The following is a 16628-nucleotide window of genomic DNA, read 5'->3' as shown; positions in this document are numbered from 1 at the left end:
TAATTAGGTTAAGACAGGGCTGATACTGCAGCCCCTGCATTAACAAATGTTTATATTAAATGGCTGTAGGCACCAGCTATTATGTAAATTGTTTGGAAGAATGTTGTCCCCTCCTAAAATGATCTTTGTACTTAACACACTTCTCCTGACACACGGAAGTGATGTCAGGGCTCCTGGGCTTAAAAGGCAGCCTGTCCAGCCACTGTATTATCGGCAGACAGACTATTTGCAGTACTACACATTCAGACCAGGTAAGAGGAGGTGGTGTGTTGTTTGACCAAAGTCACTATGACTTAAGAAGTATTGTTAAATACCTTTTGCATTGAACCTATTTTGATAGCGATTGTTATGTGTACCACTGATACATTTGGGATTGCTACTATTTATGCAAAGTAACAATGTACAGGCACATTTGTATAAATATTACTTTATACATAAAAATGTATCTTTAGCACTGAATCCATTCTGTTAGCGATGTTCATCACAGATACATTTTTTTATTGCTAGAATTTGTGTTAAGCAACAATGTATAGACACATTTGTATTAACTTTGTCTAATAAATGTATTGGATTCATACATCATGCCCCATTAAGGGAAAACTGTTTATACATACTTATGTTTAAAACCTATCAGCCTGATTTACTGTTGTGATATTGTCATTATACCAATCCTGGTAATGACTAGTGGTTTATTCCAACCTGTTCTTAGTAGTAACAGCCTTAGTATCATCTGTTTAAAGGGCCAATTAACTTTAATATACATTAGGGAGTGACAGAGCCATGTTTCCTTTAATGAGACCGACCATTTAATACTTATCCTCACCTAATTTGGCACCATCTAAATTATCCACAGAAATTGGACTTTCTGTTCTGCCTTATTCGTGTGTTTTTTACCATCGGAGGAGTAGGTATGTATATGTCTCAATATACACCACAGTCATATAGATATTGGTACATTCATTAAGGCCATCATACATTTGTTGCCCATTGTTTCAGATTTTGGGTGGCCAAATCGCTGGATCGGGCCAAACACTGTGTCCAACAGGTGGATAACCCTTTATTTTGTGATAGTTCCTCCCACATCTATTTGAATACCGCCCACCATTTTTCAAAAACATTGTGGACCCTCCATGATTGCTTTGTCCCCACAAAGAGACTATCCTGGTATGTGGACCATTCTAATTTTAACTTTGACTATCTCTATGCTTAAAAAAGGTGTAAATATCACTAACGACTTGATTCTCCCATAATTATCAGGTATTCATCTACCTGAAGTGAAAGCTACCACAGCCATTAGATCCCTAAAAGGAAACACACGTCATTATGTCTATTTGAAATAATCCTTTTTGGTAGGTTCTTCTCTTTTTTTAACCCCCTCTATGTATGTATAGATTACAAACCACATTCCGTTATGTCAAAAAGATCTTTTGCCCTCCAGATATCGTAATTTTACCCCTATGAGGGAGGTCATCACAACTTATATATCATTGAAGCAAAACCAGCTGGTATATACGCTGCCAAATTGCTTCGGGTACGTCTTATTATTTTCTCTAAACTTACTTAATGTAATGTGTCATACATAAAAGTATTGACAGAACGTTACTCTACAGATTCTGAAGTCAGCCCCTTCGAGGGAGGGATATACGTTATACGCATATCTGAAGAATTACACGCGGATACTAGCGTTTTTATATCATCATGGTATGTTACATACCGTTCTATTTACCCTCCATCACATTTTCCATCTAAAGTTCTCCTTATAGAATTACACAATTTTTTGTCTCTCTGTGCTCGTTCTCTTAAGTTATATTCATGTTTAAGGACCCACAAGTCCACCTGTTTTATTAAAAAAAATTTTTTTTAAACAAATATTAATTCTACAGAATGTGTATGTATTAAATATATTTATTTTTGTATATGAATTATCAGTATGTAATGTACCACCATTATCATTTTTACAATCTGCAGTACTAAACCCCTGATGAAGTCTTTTTAAAGACGAAACGCGTCGGGTTACTTGCTTTTCCGAAAAGGACACCATTCCCAGATGTGACTCTGAAAAAAATTATTCAATAAAAAGCACACTGGTTTTATAAAGATTTGTACTGTTTTCAATTTTGACTAACTATTGTTAGAATTTATATTCGGTGGTTGAAAGCGCTCTCTATATCTCTATTTCTTCCATTTCCAAACACCACCTCCCACTAACAGGGGGGGTCTTAGAGTAGCGGCTTGTAACATTCTAAGGGCGCACGTGGGGTCATTCTTCTGATAGATAGATAGATAGATAGATAGATAGATAGATATATATATATATATACATACATACATACATACATACATACATACATACATACATACATACATACATACATACATACATACATACATACATACATACATACACACACACACACACACACACACACACACACACACACACACACATATATATATATACATACATACATACATACATACACATATATATACACATACACACACAGGCAATGGCAGGGCAAGTATTCACAGTTATAGTGATTATATGACTAACATATAAACCCTGGGGATAAGACCATGTGGTATAGCAGCATTTCATTTTAACCCCATGGTAGGGATGAGTGGGACACTGCGGAGGAGAAATAGCACTCATGAAGTGCCTTTTCTCTCCCTGCCTGTATAAAGCCGCCATTTGACCCAGGATCCCTGCTACAGTGGTGGGCTGCTGCGGCTCCATCTACGCAGCGAACTGTGTGATGCGAGACACCCAGGGACTCATGTCCCTGCAGCCAGGGACATGGGTTCCAGCACTGGAAGTTGGGGCTGGGTCCCCCTGACAGCTCCCACAGAGTGGCAAGGGTTAACGGTCAGCCTGTTGTATCTTGCAAAAGTGAAAGTAAAAATTAAATCTCTGGAGCTCCAGAGTAAGTGACCGGCTCTCCTGGGCACATTTGTAAAACTGGTCTGTGGAGGGGCCAGTCACAAATTAAGATTTAAAGTGCCACCTCCCCTAAATCCCCCATCTATACACAATTGTATTCAGAGACTCCAGCGTTCCCTATGGATGAAAGAAATAGCATTTAATAAAAACCAGTGCCCATAACATCCACCAGTAAGAGGAATATGGCTCTCTCCCTTAAAAATGCTGTAAGGTACACTTCTTCTAATAGAACAAAGCGCACTAATGACACATACCATAAAGAAAACAAAATATTTTATTGTTAAGACAATGCAGACATTTCTTTCAAGTGTACAACCCCATTCAGGCATCAAGCTAGGCAACCCACATATACATATCTATACTGTACACATGCAGAGAATCTTCCAACTGTGTAACTTCAATCTAAAAAGACAATAAAATAAAATGGGAACAAAAAAAAATAACCACCCATTGTTATTTAGAAAAGTAACCGCTCTGGAAAAGCAGAGCTTCCATAACAGCAAACATGACTTCTAAGAATTGAAATAGTGCATTGATAATGCCCTGCGTGAGCACAGCATTTACGTTTGTCTCTAGCTAAATGAGAAAAATTAGTTACTGCAACCCAAAACAAAAACACAGTTGTTACATTTAGATTGGTGTAAGTCATTTCAGTTTTTAAATCACATGTGCAGGATGATCTGCAGTACTTAGTAACTAGAACAGAACATTTTCCCTTTGAGCGTGAGGAGTAAGATAGTTACTGAATTCCTATGCAAATAAAATAGTGCATTGGTAAGTAAGAATGCCTTGTGTGTAAAAGCACTTTATCATCTTCCACTCTGAAACAACCCAACCCTAAGCGAAAGAAAGAAATTGAGACTCATAATTTCAGAAACAGGTCCTCAGTGCATAGTCATTGTATGCTTGTAAATGGCAAGTCACATTAAGACCGCAGAATATCTTAAAATGCAAGAAATTATGCTCACACAAATAGATTTCCCTAATCCAAAACATTGGCTCACTGCAATTCTGTGTTGAGCTAGTGGTAAATCTGCACGAGAGCTCCACATCTGTTATATGGTTTGATACCCGGCATGGCTTCTCTTTCTTCCAATAAGATAAGCGATCAGCACAATTAAAACAAGTCCAGCGAGACAAGCGCCAACTACAATGGGTACGAGCATGCCATTCTGATCCTCGGCACATTCCACAACTAGGAGAGAAACAGTTACATGATGCAAATATTTATGGAATAGAATTGGTGTTAAATATTTCTAAATAATTATTCATCATATACAAGTGGAAAAACCATTGCAAAATCATCACAGATGTGTATTACTTGCCATTTCTCATTTGCATTGCACAATTTAGCCACAAAGTGGCACTGATCAGCTCATCTCTACATTTATTACAACTGAATGGGGTTTGGACAAAATTTGCAAGATTTAAGTACTCAAGCGACCAATAATCTGTTGTTAAAAAGGGGAGTTAGTTCTAGTATGGGTAAAAGTTCCCACACCCTAGAAAGATCTGAGGTGTGTATAAATTAACCTTGAAATCATTTCTCCTTCCTGGACAAACGATTTCAGGCAAGCGCACATCTTTACCATAATTTATCTTAAGATCCGATGTGCGTTCCTGTGAATCTTTTTCTAAATCTTCTGATCTTTCATGCAGCATGTAAAATCAGAAGATTCCTCTGCCGATTCTGCGATACAAATCGGCTGGAAATCAGCCAAAAAATCATTCTAGTGTGGGGGCATCTTAAGCCAGAATGTCCGAAAGAACACTTGGTTTTTGTCAATGTATATATAAACACACACACACACACACACACACACAAATACTTTTTAAAGCTACCCCAAATGTTTTTATATAAACTAAAAAAGGGAACAGGTTATTAAAAGTTTTCTTAAGGCAAGGCATAGTAAACTATTGCTTCTTACCAGGGCCAAATGTGTTTCCCTTGATATCGAAGGCCTGAAGTTGAAGGTCATAGGTATCAATGGCAAAGTTGCTTGCAATCTGAAGGTGTTGCTTTGAGTTGCATTTGTACGACTTATGTGTTGTTGTCTGCAGGTAAGATAGGTTTCCTTGATTCAAAGTAAACGTGGGATCTGCAAATATAAAAATGATATAGATAGCAAGATATACACACACACACATACATACCAAAATGAGCTGTAGTGAAGTTATATTCAAATAGGTTTATATTAATATGGGGTTGGTTGCCTTTTTGCAGCTTTAATAGCCTCTACTCTTTTTGGAAGATTTTATAGTGTTTCTGAGGGAACTTGTGCTCATTCATACCGCAGTAGAGCATTTAGAAGGCCATACACTGAGGTTGGCCAAGAAGGCTTGGCTTGAAATCTTTGTTCATACCAATGGTGCTTAATGGGTTTGAGATCAGGGCTCTGTGCGGGCCAGTAAAGTGCTTCCACACAAAACTCAAACTATGGGTCTAATTCGCAACTCGCAAGACCCATTCTGCGCATGTGCACGACAAGTCCTGTGCTCGAAGGGTAATTTTGCTAACATAATATAAAATAGTTTAGCGCTTAAATGTCCAGCACTCAAAGATTTAATAAAAACGCTAGTCCTCTACGGTGCTTAATCCCAAGAAATCTAATAAACAAAGACAAAAATATGGTATCTTGCAGAGAGGATTCCCGCACCAGAGTAAATAAATATCTACCGGACTGCCCTTGCTCTTGTTTTTCACATATTTAGGATTAATGCCCTTTAATTGTGATACAGGGGTGCTACCCTTTACTTGAAAATTAGTTCACACACACACGAAAAAGTACTGTTGGGTGCACTGGACATCCTATACAATGAATATAAAATATAAAACTTTTAATGAGTTCAAAGATAAAAAGGTGAAATATTAAAACATTTTCAACAGATGTGAGAAAAGAAAGAATAAGTGTATTTAAAAGAAAAGGACCACTGTGTCTATTAAATCTTTATTTGCAAGGAAGTACGTCCCTGTGTTGTGGATTTCTGCAGATACAGAGAGCTTTTAATAAACTAATGGTGTGTACACACTTGTACAATTTAGACTATCTGCATACAATTTAGACTATATAGTGCAGATCTGCACTATATAGTCTATGCAGCCAAGACTTTCTGGCTGCGATACCGGAGCGCGCAATGGGATTGCATCAGGATCTGAAGGGTTAAAAGCTGTGCGATCTGCATGCGATCCAGATGAGATTTTGACTATATAGTCAAAATCTCATACACATTGTACAAGTGTGTACACACCATTATTTTCTCTATATGTATACCTTATTCTTTCTTATTGTATTATTGTTATTATGTATCAAATATCACAAAGTAATTTCCCTGTATCTAAGGGGTGTTACTTTTGTAACCTTCTTTAACAGGAAATTAATGTATTCCTTTGTGTGATTATACACTTTGTATGATTGCACAGCTAGCCTAGGGAGATATTGCTTCTGTTCGATACACACTATGCAATTCCTATGTAGTTAATAGTGACTGATTAATGCTCAGTCCTATTCGCGATTTTTGCACTTTATTTTATAGTGCTTTCAAATTACCCAGGTAGATTTTAGTGTGCCTTTTCAGGGTTATTGTCAACCCTCAATAATAGTTCTCCTTGCGCTTCTTAGTCCCCCTAGTAATCGGCGGTTTTTAATGGTCACGCCGTCCCTCAGTTTTTAATGCGGCTGTTAGCTATTGCGGAGTTAATCTCCGCCACACCATTTCAATTCTGCCTAGTTTTAGGCTTATGTCAGCTAACATCTTCTGTGGTGTCGCAGCCTTGTGGCTGCCAGTATGCCTGCGTTAGAATGCAGACAAGAAAAATAGGGTACTTGCTTAGTGTCATGGCGGCAGCTCTACGCTACGCTGACAACGTAGCCAAAGCTACGTTGTCAGTGTAGCCGGCGATGTGAACCAAAACAATGGCTCCCCCCGCTCCCAGCTTTGTGCGTGGCGCTGTATGGCTCCCCCTACTCCCAGCTGTGTGCCGCCGGGCTCATCTTCCCCCCTCCCGGCTGTGTGCGCGGCGCTGCTCCCGGCCAGTGACAGGCAGGTGCGGCGTAGCAGCAAAGTGACAGCCGCCAGCAGCAGCTTCAGCGTGACACAGGCGGCGGAGGGGAGAGACGGGGAAATCGTTGAGGGCAAGTATCACGCACTGCAGTACACACATACACTATCAACACACATTTCTCACACTAACACAATCATATCCCCACTATCCACGTCATACCCCCAGTGACCACGTGGGCGTGGAGTTGATTTTATAAAGTGTGGCGAGCGTCCTATCGCCACGCTTAGGGCTCCGCGGCTCGCTGCACTTTATAAAACGTACTCCACACCCACGTGGACACTGGGGGTATGACGTGGGTAGTGGGGATATTAACCATTGTGTAGTTTTAGGGCTCCAGAAGCAGTTACGCAGGCAGCATAGTGTTGTATTGGTATTCTCAAAACAGCACTATGTAAATGACGTAACTGCAGCCCTGAAAGTACCAAAAATAAATACATGTACCAGCCCTGAGGGTGAGGTGAGGTTTGATTTTGATTTGCTATACCAATACATATTTAATTATTAGACAATAAATACACAAATGCTGCACAGTATAAATAAAAAAACACACACACACACACACCCACACTATGACTACACATTGAAAATTAGATTGAAAACAATTATAAGCTGGCAAATGCACACACTTTACTTTGTTTTATGTGGTTAGTTCACCAAAATCCAATTTACCAGCCCATCCTTTATGTAGTTAGCTGTTAGGCAAGCTATATGGTCCAGATAAATTGATACATTTTGTTAGTAATGCAGTCCCGTATCAAACATATTTGTAATCCAGAGATGGTGGTGTTGGGGTCATATGATTAGTATGAGACTCTTCAATGGTGAAAAGGCGGGACTAATTTAATCCAAACTCATCAACGTTTTGGGGGCATGGCGAAACGTTGATGACTTTAGATGAATCAGTCCCACTTTTTCACCATTGAAGAGTCTTAGTGCCACCTCTTTCCTTGTTATACATACTGGAGGTTTCATTACCCCCCACATGGAGGTACCTGAGCAAGTATAAATACCAGCTCCCATCAGTCCTGAGTGACTGTGCGCGCGCGTGTGTGTGTGTGTGTGTGTGTGTGTGTGTGTGTGTGTGTGTGTGTGTGCGTGTTATAAATATATATATATATATATAATTAAATATGTATTGATATGTCAAATAAGTTCAAACATAACCCTCAATTTTGCCAACACCTGCGTCGTTCATAAAGTTCCTTGTATGCAGAGGTATGAAGATTGCCTTTCACTGGAGATAAGGGGTCTGGGTCTAGTTCAAATCCTGAAAAAAAAGCCCTTCCTGCACCAAACGCCAAAGATGGCATAACGCAGCCAGGCAGGTAATGTTCACCCAGCATCTGCCAAACCCACACTCCCCCACCTAACTGCCAAACAGAACATGTTTCCACTGCTCCACAGTCCGGCGTCTGTGTGCTTTACACCACTCCATCTGACGCTTGGCATTGGTGATGTGATGCTTGCCATGCAGCTCTGCGGCCATTAAGCTCCTGCCGCACAGTTTATATACTTAAATAATGCCAGTGGAATTTCAGAACTCTTCCGCTATGGAATCAGCAGAGCATTGGCAACATTACACAGCATACGCATTAGCAGTTGTTGACCACACTCTTCAATTTCACATTATTCTGCTTCAAGGCTAAGATGCTTTTGTTCCTGAATGCTTCCACTTTCTAACATTGGGGCAGATGTATTAAGCCTGGTGAAGAGATAAACTGGAGATTAAGTGGAAGGAGATAACGCACCAGCCAATCAGATCCCAACTATCATATTTCAAACACAGCTGATTGGCTGGTGTGTTATCTCTTCCATGTTATCTCCACTTTAACTCCAGTTTATCTCTTCTCCAGGCTTAATACATCTGCCTGAAAAGAGGTTTTTTTTGTCTTTGCAAAGAAACAAAGCAAAAGGCAGTAAACGCTTTGTGGGCGCACTCTTTTGTTGTTAATTAGTGTTAGATGGTGGGTAGTAGAATTAGTTTAAAACTTAGCTTTTATTAGTGAACTCAATAAAAAGAAGTGGCGCAATGAAAAAAATATGTTACGTTGTATTTAGTTAGGTTTTGTCGTGTGATTATATACTCAGTATAATGAGAAAAAATAATAATAAAGATAATTTAAATCACACTTTTGTATATCATTTGTTGCATTTCATCATCTCAGGTACAAAAACCAGAGTGATCGTAGGCTGCAAAATGAGTTCAATCCCCGGAAAATATTTATATGGGGGATTCGCTACCCCACGTCGGACAGATATAATTATAATTTTTGCTCAAATGGCTATTTTTATTAGGAACACCGAGCAGTAGGCGGCTCCAAAGCCACTATTATAGTAACACCAGGACCCCACAAAAAATGATACCACACCTGGACTTCACCAGGGGTCACCCACCCGGTTACTGTCCAGGCCCTTCACTGCTTGGCTTCCAAGTTCGGAAGGGTGTTGGGCAGACCAGTGAGGTATGGTGGTATACTAAGTGGGGAACTGGGTCACAAAACAGCGGCTTCAGTCAACTGCTTATGGAACCCGATATACTTTACAATAGTAAATTATGACAGTGCCCGCAATTGGAGTGGCACGGCGGCCCAGCGGAGATAATACGGTATAGAATATATCAAATGACGCAGACAGTTTAGATAGTACTTATTGACCACGTGCTTGGGTTATGCAGGTTAATTAACCTGATACTCCTGTCGGCTGAAAAAAAGGGGAGTTCTAGGTACCCTTATGATTTAAAGTAGATATCTGTGGTGTAACCTCTAATGACTCCTGCTGATGACTGCTTAGACAAATACTCCTCTGCACTCTTAGAGATTATATCCTGTAGATATTAAGAGCTGGTGATGCTGTGTATATTTACAGAGCTGGTTTTAAGAAATAGTCATATATATAGAGAGGAACACAGATGAGCTGATATAGCGCAGTATGATGGATGAACGCTGTCACAGTGAATAGTAGTCAGCGGTGCAGCGTATCACTTAGGAGCTATAATTAGCACGAACTATCACAGTGAATAGTAGTCAGTGGTGCAGCGTATCACTTAAAGTTACTAGCAGTTAGTCAGACATGGGTTAAATCTTGTCATATGGAGCGGAGCAAAACGCAGACGCTGGTCTGGCGTTACTCCGGTACCTGAACCTGCTGGGTCTCCGGCAGATGAGTTGAGGCTTCTGTCGGCGGCGAATTGCTGGAAAGCTTCTGCGTGCGCAGGATGCCGGCTGAGGGGTCCCGGAATTGAGGGCCGCGATAGCGCGCTATCGGTGCCTGGCGTGGTTGTCCGGGTGCACGGCTGGTTGACTGGGGAAGCCGATCGTCAGTAGTCCTACTGCTGGTTCACTGGGTGACGTGGGGGGCGGCTGTACACGTGTTTCGCCTACGAGGCTTCTTCATACATCTGCCCCAATATCACTTGCAGCACAGACGGAATTTCTTGAACAGTCATATTGCAAAGGTGGCATCTTATCACAGCACATCGCTTGAAGTCACTGAGCTCTTCAGAAAGACCTAGCTTGTGTGTCACAAAAGTTTGCAAATGGGGACTGCATGGCTAGGGGCTTGATTCTATACACCTGTGACAAAGGACTAATTGAAACACCTGTATTCAAGAACAGGTATGGCCAATTACTTTTGTCCATGTAGTGTGTGTGAGAACTATATTTATTGTGAATACACACATTGTTTAAAATTCTTAAGTCTAGGGTGACATGAAAATATTTATCATTCTACTTAGATTAAAAAAACAAAACACGCTTACCTTTTGCATCGGGAAGAGATGTGTTTACAAAGACCTCGCCAAGGTAAAACGTGCTTGTACTAGTGTTCTGAAAAACAAGAGGGTGGAGGGAAGGAACCATAAAACTGGCTTCCGATACATATCTGAAAGCAGTATATTTACATTAGTGTGCATATTTTTAAAATGCATAAATAAAGAAAGTTCAAATACCATTCCTGTTGTTAAAAAAAAAAAAATATTCAATGGTTGCACTTCATTCTGTATTACACTTACCAATGTAAAGTTGAACAGAAGGACCACAGTCTTTGTTGACAGTTTCAAAACTGCTGAACTATTAGCACAAGTCCCATTGGGTTCAACTTCATTTGGATCAATATTAAATGCATAAGAGACTACCTGGAGGAAAAAAAAAAAAAAAGAGAAATATTTTAAAATTTACATTTTCTATTATTACAGTCTTAACATTCAAAATGAAAGTGGCCAGTGGCAGACATGCAGCCCGATCAGCAGTGTTGATACTACAACATTCAGTGTGCACTATACCCAAGCAGTGTTAACTATATTCAGGTACCAACACCCACTGTGAAGTGGAGGTCCTTTTGGGCACTGTGAGAGTGTTTGGCCAATTCAGATTAGTGAACCACAGATAACACGGAGCAGGCCATGCACAGCGAGATTCCATACATTGGGCCTAATTCAGACATTATTTCTCATATGGACAAAACCATGTTGCACTGCAGGTGGGGCAGATGTACCCTGTGCAGAGAGTTACATTTGGGTGGGGTGTGTTCAACCAGACATCTAAAGTGCAGTGTAAAAATAAAGCAGAACATATTTACACGGCAGAGAATATATATACCACCACCAAATCTAACTCTTAACAGGTTACGTTACATTTGCCCCAACTGCAGTGCAGCATGGTTTTGTCCATTCGAGAAAAAAAATGGAATAGACGGAACGCAGTTCTGTACCGTTCTGGCTCACTTTAACCCCTGGTGCCAATAATATATATATTGCTGGCCTGTGCCAGCAATGTATATATTACTGGCTTATAGGTATCATTGGTGCCAGTAATATATGCATTGGTGGCCAGTATATGCTCCATGCGGAGCAGGACGGGCTGAACACGGCTGGAGAGAGGGGGGGGGGGGGGGAGGGGCGAGCGGGCTGCAGTGCCATGTGCTGGGGCTGGGCAGATGCCGATGGATGTGCCAGCTGGGACGGATGCGCTAGGAGGACAGACGGCCACGGCGGTGAGTAGGTCAGGCGGGAGGCGGGGGGAGTCACTTTCAGCCTGGCTGGCGTACACACCTAGTTTTAAAGGCGTGTGCAGCCCAGCTTGCTGGAATTTTCACTATTATTTTTAATTTGTCCCTTAGTATGTGTCCTGTGCCCAAAGGTTTTAAATCAACTATTATTGCCCCAGTCCCAAAAAAAAGGTAAGGCCTATAGTTTAAACAATGAACATCCAATAGCTTTTCATTGATAATGAAAGAATTTGAAAGATTGGTACTGGAGTATATCAAGAAATGCATCCCACTTGGCTTGGACCCCATTCATTTTGTCTATAAAGGCAAACTGAGCAACAGATGACGCAGCACTGATTTTATTACATAGAGTTCTTGCGCATCTGGAGTTAAAAGGCTCCATTGCACAAATTTTGTACTTGGATTATAGTTCGGCTTTTAATACTGAAGTTACGACATCATTCGTGAGTAAACTTTCCAACCTAGGTTTGAGTAAATGCATTTGCAGATGGATTCTAGATTTTTTTTGGCAGGCCGCAGGTTGTAACAATAGTCAAGTATCTGGGGAACTGTTGTTAAGCACAGGGGGTACTTCAGGGGTGGGTTTTGTGCCCTCTGTTGTACTCTCTATTTACCTATGACTGTTCTTCGAGTTCTGAATCGCTTCAAAATTATAACATTTGCAGATGATATTGCTATAGTGGGTCTTATTCTCATTAAGTCAGAGTATAGATTGGAAGTGTCCAGACTGGAGTCCTGGAGTAGGGATAATTGCATGGTCCTAAAGGTGGATAAGACCAAGGAAATGGTAGTGGACTTTAGGAGATACCACAGGGACATATTTTGCCCATTAGTCTTGAAGCAATTACGTCCTTTAAATTCTTGTGCACACAAATACGTTATAAAAAGGCTTACCACCATATGTTTTTCCTAAGGAAATTACATATGTCAAGTTCTAATCTTGTATTATTGAGAGTATTCTCAATTATGGTATTTTAGGGTGGTTCGGCTCTTGCTCTGCTGCAGAGAGTAAAAGCTCTCCAGAGAGTGGTAAAGACTGCAAGTAGAATAATTGGGGTTGCTCAACCAAGCTTCCATCATGTATATGAAAACCGGCTCCACTCTAAAGTAAAGAGTATTTTGAGAGACACATCACACAGCGTGGAGAGTTGAAGATCATTATCTTCAAGCAGGAAATATCGTTCCAATTTTGTGTAGGACCAGTCGTTTTTAGAGGAAGTATTTTTTCCATAGGCAATAAGCATTTTAAATAATGAATGGGAGTAAATTGTTGTAATTTTGGTGATGAAGCATTGCTCTATTTTGGATGCAGTTTTTCTACACTTGAATTTAGTTAGTTGTTCATACTTCATGTGAGCATCTGATGATAAATATATTGATCATTTTTAGACAACAGGCCAAATTCAGACTAGTCACAGGTCAAATGAATGACCACTCTCCCGAATGAATGTCCTTCTAAGGAAGTCAGTCTCCCAATTCTGGACCTCTAGGATGTACACTGCTGTGAGGGTTGGTAAGGATTATTCGGCCTCCAAAGTATGCGGCTAACTTTCCGCATGTCGCTTCAACTTCTTTTGCAACGTTTGTTGTGTTTTCTAATTACACCATCACGGCACGGTTTTGAAGCAGATTCTTCATACAGTTCCAGAATGTTCATTGGTAAGGTCACTTCTAAAGCAGACCACCAACCTTGGAAGGTGTGTTGATGAGTCACTTGTATCCGAGGTAAAAAAAAAAAAAAGGAATCCAAAATAGGCGACCCCTGTCCAGGTGGAAAAAGACTGAGGTCACCACAGGAGGAACGGTCTCCAGAGTTCCAGCTGCAGGGTATGGATTGTAACTGGGTAACCATAACCAAGTAAAAACCAGTATGCCAAAAATACACATAAATCGGATGGAGGACTTTACTATGCTAAAGAAATGACCAGAATGTGATGGGAAACAAATTTGTCCATGGGAAGATTGAGATTTGGAGTCCAAAAGGACATTTTGATAGAGCAGGCTTTCCCAACCATGGTCCTCAAGGCACACCAACAGTGCAGGTTTTAGTGATATCCAGGCTTGAGCACAGGTGACTTAATTAGTATCTGAGGGATTCTGATTAAACCATCTGTGCTAAAGCCTGGATATCACTAAATCCTGCACTGTTGGTGTGCCTTGAGGACCGTGGATGGGAAAGCCTGAGATAGAGCATTTAGAGTGACTGAGAGACTGGATTTGTGCCAATTGTGTCTATAAAAAAGGTGTAGATGTTCCTGAAAAGTATCCAGGCACTAGGCAGGAGGGTTGGTAAGAGGTGTCAAAATCCTTATCCCCCTTCACCAAAGATCAGTCATCACGGCCATGACGACTTTTGTGAACATGTGGGTTACTGTTCAAAATCCAAAAAGGCAAGGCCCATAACTGGAACGGATCCTTCTTACCCACAGCTCTGTGGTGGATTTTGCTGGGGAAGGACAAACCAAACCTGCCGTGGTAGGTTTCTCCTGCCCCAGCAAAACCCACCACTAAAGGGGTTAAACACTTGCAAGCACAGGGAGAAAACACAGACGCTGCACAGCTAGGATCACGGTGGGAATCGACTGCATGACCATACTCCTGTGAGGCAGTAATCTGAATGAATTCACTAAGGGAGACTTATGAAGAACACTCAAGTGATGTACACACAAAAAAAAAAAAAAAAAAAAAAAAAATCGCTGGTAATATGGCCGCTGAGCATGCTCCTCCGACCAGCGACTCCCCCCGGCAGTGTGTCATTTTCATCAGCAAGGGGGGTGGGGGGGGGCAGTCCGCCCACTCGGAGGCTACAGTACACTTTCTAAGTTTAGTAGTGCCCAGCTCCCACTAACCACACCCATTGTCATGAACTCCAGTGCCCCCTGCTGTATGAAAGAAAAAGTAGGAAAATAAAATGACTGACCGTACAATGAATTAGAATAAGTCCTAACAATGGGTTAAGCCCACACTATAACAGCGATTAAGTCTGTAAAATGCATTTTATAACAAGTACAAAACATACTGAGAGAACAACATACATACCTTGTCATCTTTTTTGGTGTAGGTAAAATTAAGCTGCAACCCCATATTGACCAATAAGCAATCTACCCCAGAAGTATTAACACTATAATTCCCGGTTTTTGGTGCTGGTGGGTTTACAGGTGCAGTGGTTGGTGTAGCAGTGCTCGGTGGAACAGGTGGTGGTGAGGTTGGTTTAGCATCCTCATTGCATGAAGAAACTATAAAAAAAAAATAATAAAGGGCTAAAAACATATGCATACATTCTATTGTTGAAACATAACCTGGTGTGCCAAATGGCTTTAAAAAGTAATCTAATGTAAAGGCCTGGACTGGCCACAAATTGGTATGAATCAGTAACAGAATTACACTAAATTAGATTATGGCAGCATCAAGAAAGCAGTGTAGATTCTCTATGACCCAACACAGAAAATTTTGTTCATTTTTAAATTCTAAGACCACTGATTTCTCAGTATCAGTCACTCCAAGACTCTAACCCAGGAAGTTCCCTCATGCAACCCGGGTCCTGGCTTGGTGTGAAAGGGTCAACCTTTGTGTGGTGCGAGACCAGGGTCATTCCTGGGACAAACCTGGATAAGATGCAGTGTGAAAAGCATGAGCCAGGTTACATTTTAAAGCAGCCATGTATACAGAGGCCAGTCTCAAGGGAGACCTGCTGTTCAACATGCATTTATCCATTTGCTACACACACACACACACACACACACACACACACACAAAAACGCTTTGCGATCAGGTCTGACCATCACCCCATGTTCACTTCAGAGACTGGACTCAGGATTTAGTAGTGAAAGAGGTATTCTTAGCATGCACTGTATGTGCATTGTTAGATCTTTCAAGATTAACTGTGTTAAATTACCACGATTAATATATTTGCCAGAATCTAATTATCCCCGATATACAGCACTTATCGCACAGAATGCCCTTTAAGCAGCTCTCAGAGCCAGGATTACACGTGTCTGGATAACTCTTCCAGATCATCAGATTATTATCATCAAAAATAAATAAAAAACACCAATCCCATATTTATCACAAAATTATCACAGGCAATACAATACCCCCCCAAAACATGTATCCTGACTTGCTTATGTAGTTGGCAGATATATTGGACTCCGGTACACATCTTTTGCTTTATGTGTGCATCTTTTAGTTCCTGGAGTATTTATATTATCTCCATGCACTCTACAATGGCCCTTATTCTGATTCGCGCGGTACGGCCCGCGTGCGGCCGTACCGCCGATGTTTTCCGTCTGCACATGCGCAGAGGTCAATCTGCGCATGTGCAGGCGAATTCGCCGCACATAACGTTACTACGCCGCAAAGGGGGCGTATAGGGGAGTGAGGGGCTTCATGCCCTCATTTCCCTATGTATACGCCCCGCGTTTCATGGGCGTTCCCATGCAAACGCGGGGCGTACGCATGCTAATGAGGGCATGACGCAACTCATGGGGGCGGAAAGCTGACGTCGCCGGATGTCAGCTTTCAGCCCCCATACAAGCTACCACACGGACGATTGTCCGTGTGGTCTCAGCTTGCGGGAGCTGCCGCGGCGTGCGGACCTGCCTTCGATGGTCGACGACCATC

General features: G+C 41.2%; 1 protein-coding gene across 1 annotated transcript in view; it reads right to left on the bottom strand.

Annotated features, from left to right (window-relative positions):
• Positions 1-3197: 3197 nt before the first annotated feature.
• The window catches only part of LAMP1 (lysosome associated membrane protein 1), a 33977-nt gene continuing 20546 nt past the window's right edge, over positions 3198-16628 (bottom strand). Inside the window, exons 5-9 of the mRNA XM_083168714.1 lie at positions 15048-15244; positions 11014-11136; positions 10762-10828; positions 4870-5040; positions 3198-4136 (exon numbers count right to left, since the gene is read on the bottom strand). Coding sequence (XP_083024840.1) covers positions 3997-4136; positions 4870-5040; positions 10762-10828; positions 11014-11136; positions 15048-15244 — 698 coding nt within the window. The 3' untranslated portion in view covers positions 3198-3996. The remainder of the gene's footprint in view (positions 4137-4869; positions 5041-10761; positions 10829-11013; positions 11137-15047; positions 15245-16628) is intronic.

The sequence above is a fragment of the Crinia signifera genome, chromosome 2 (genome assembly GCF_055691185.1).
Source record: "Crinia signifera chromosome 2, ASM5569118v1, whole genome shotgun sequence".
NCBI lineage: Eukaryota > Metazoa > Chordata > Amphibia > Anura > Myobatrachidae > Crinia > Crinia signifera.
The sequence above is the reverse complement of the archived record's forward strand: the minus strand, read 5'-3'. Positions and strand labels throughout refer to the sequence as shown.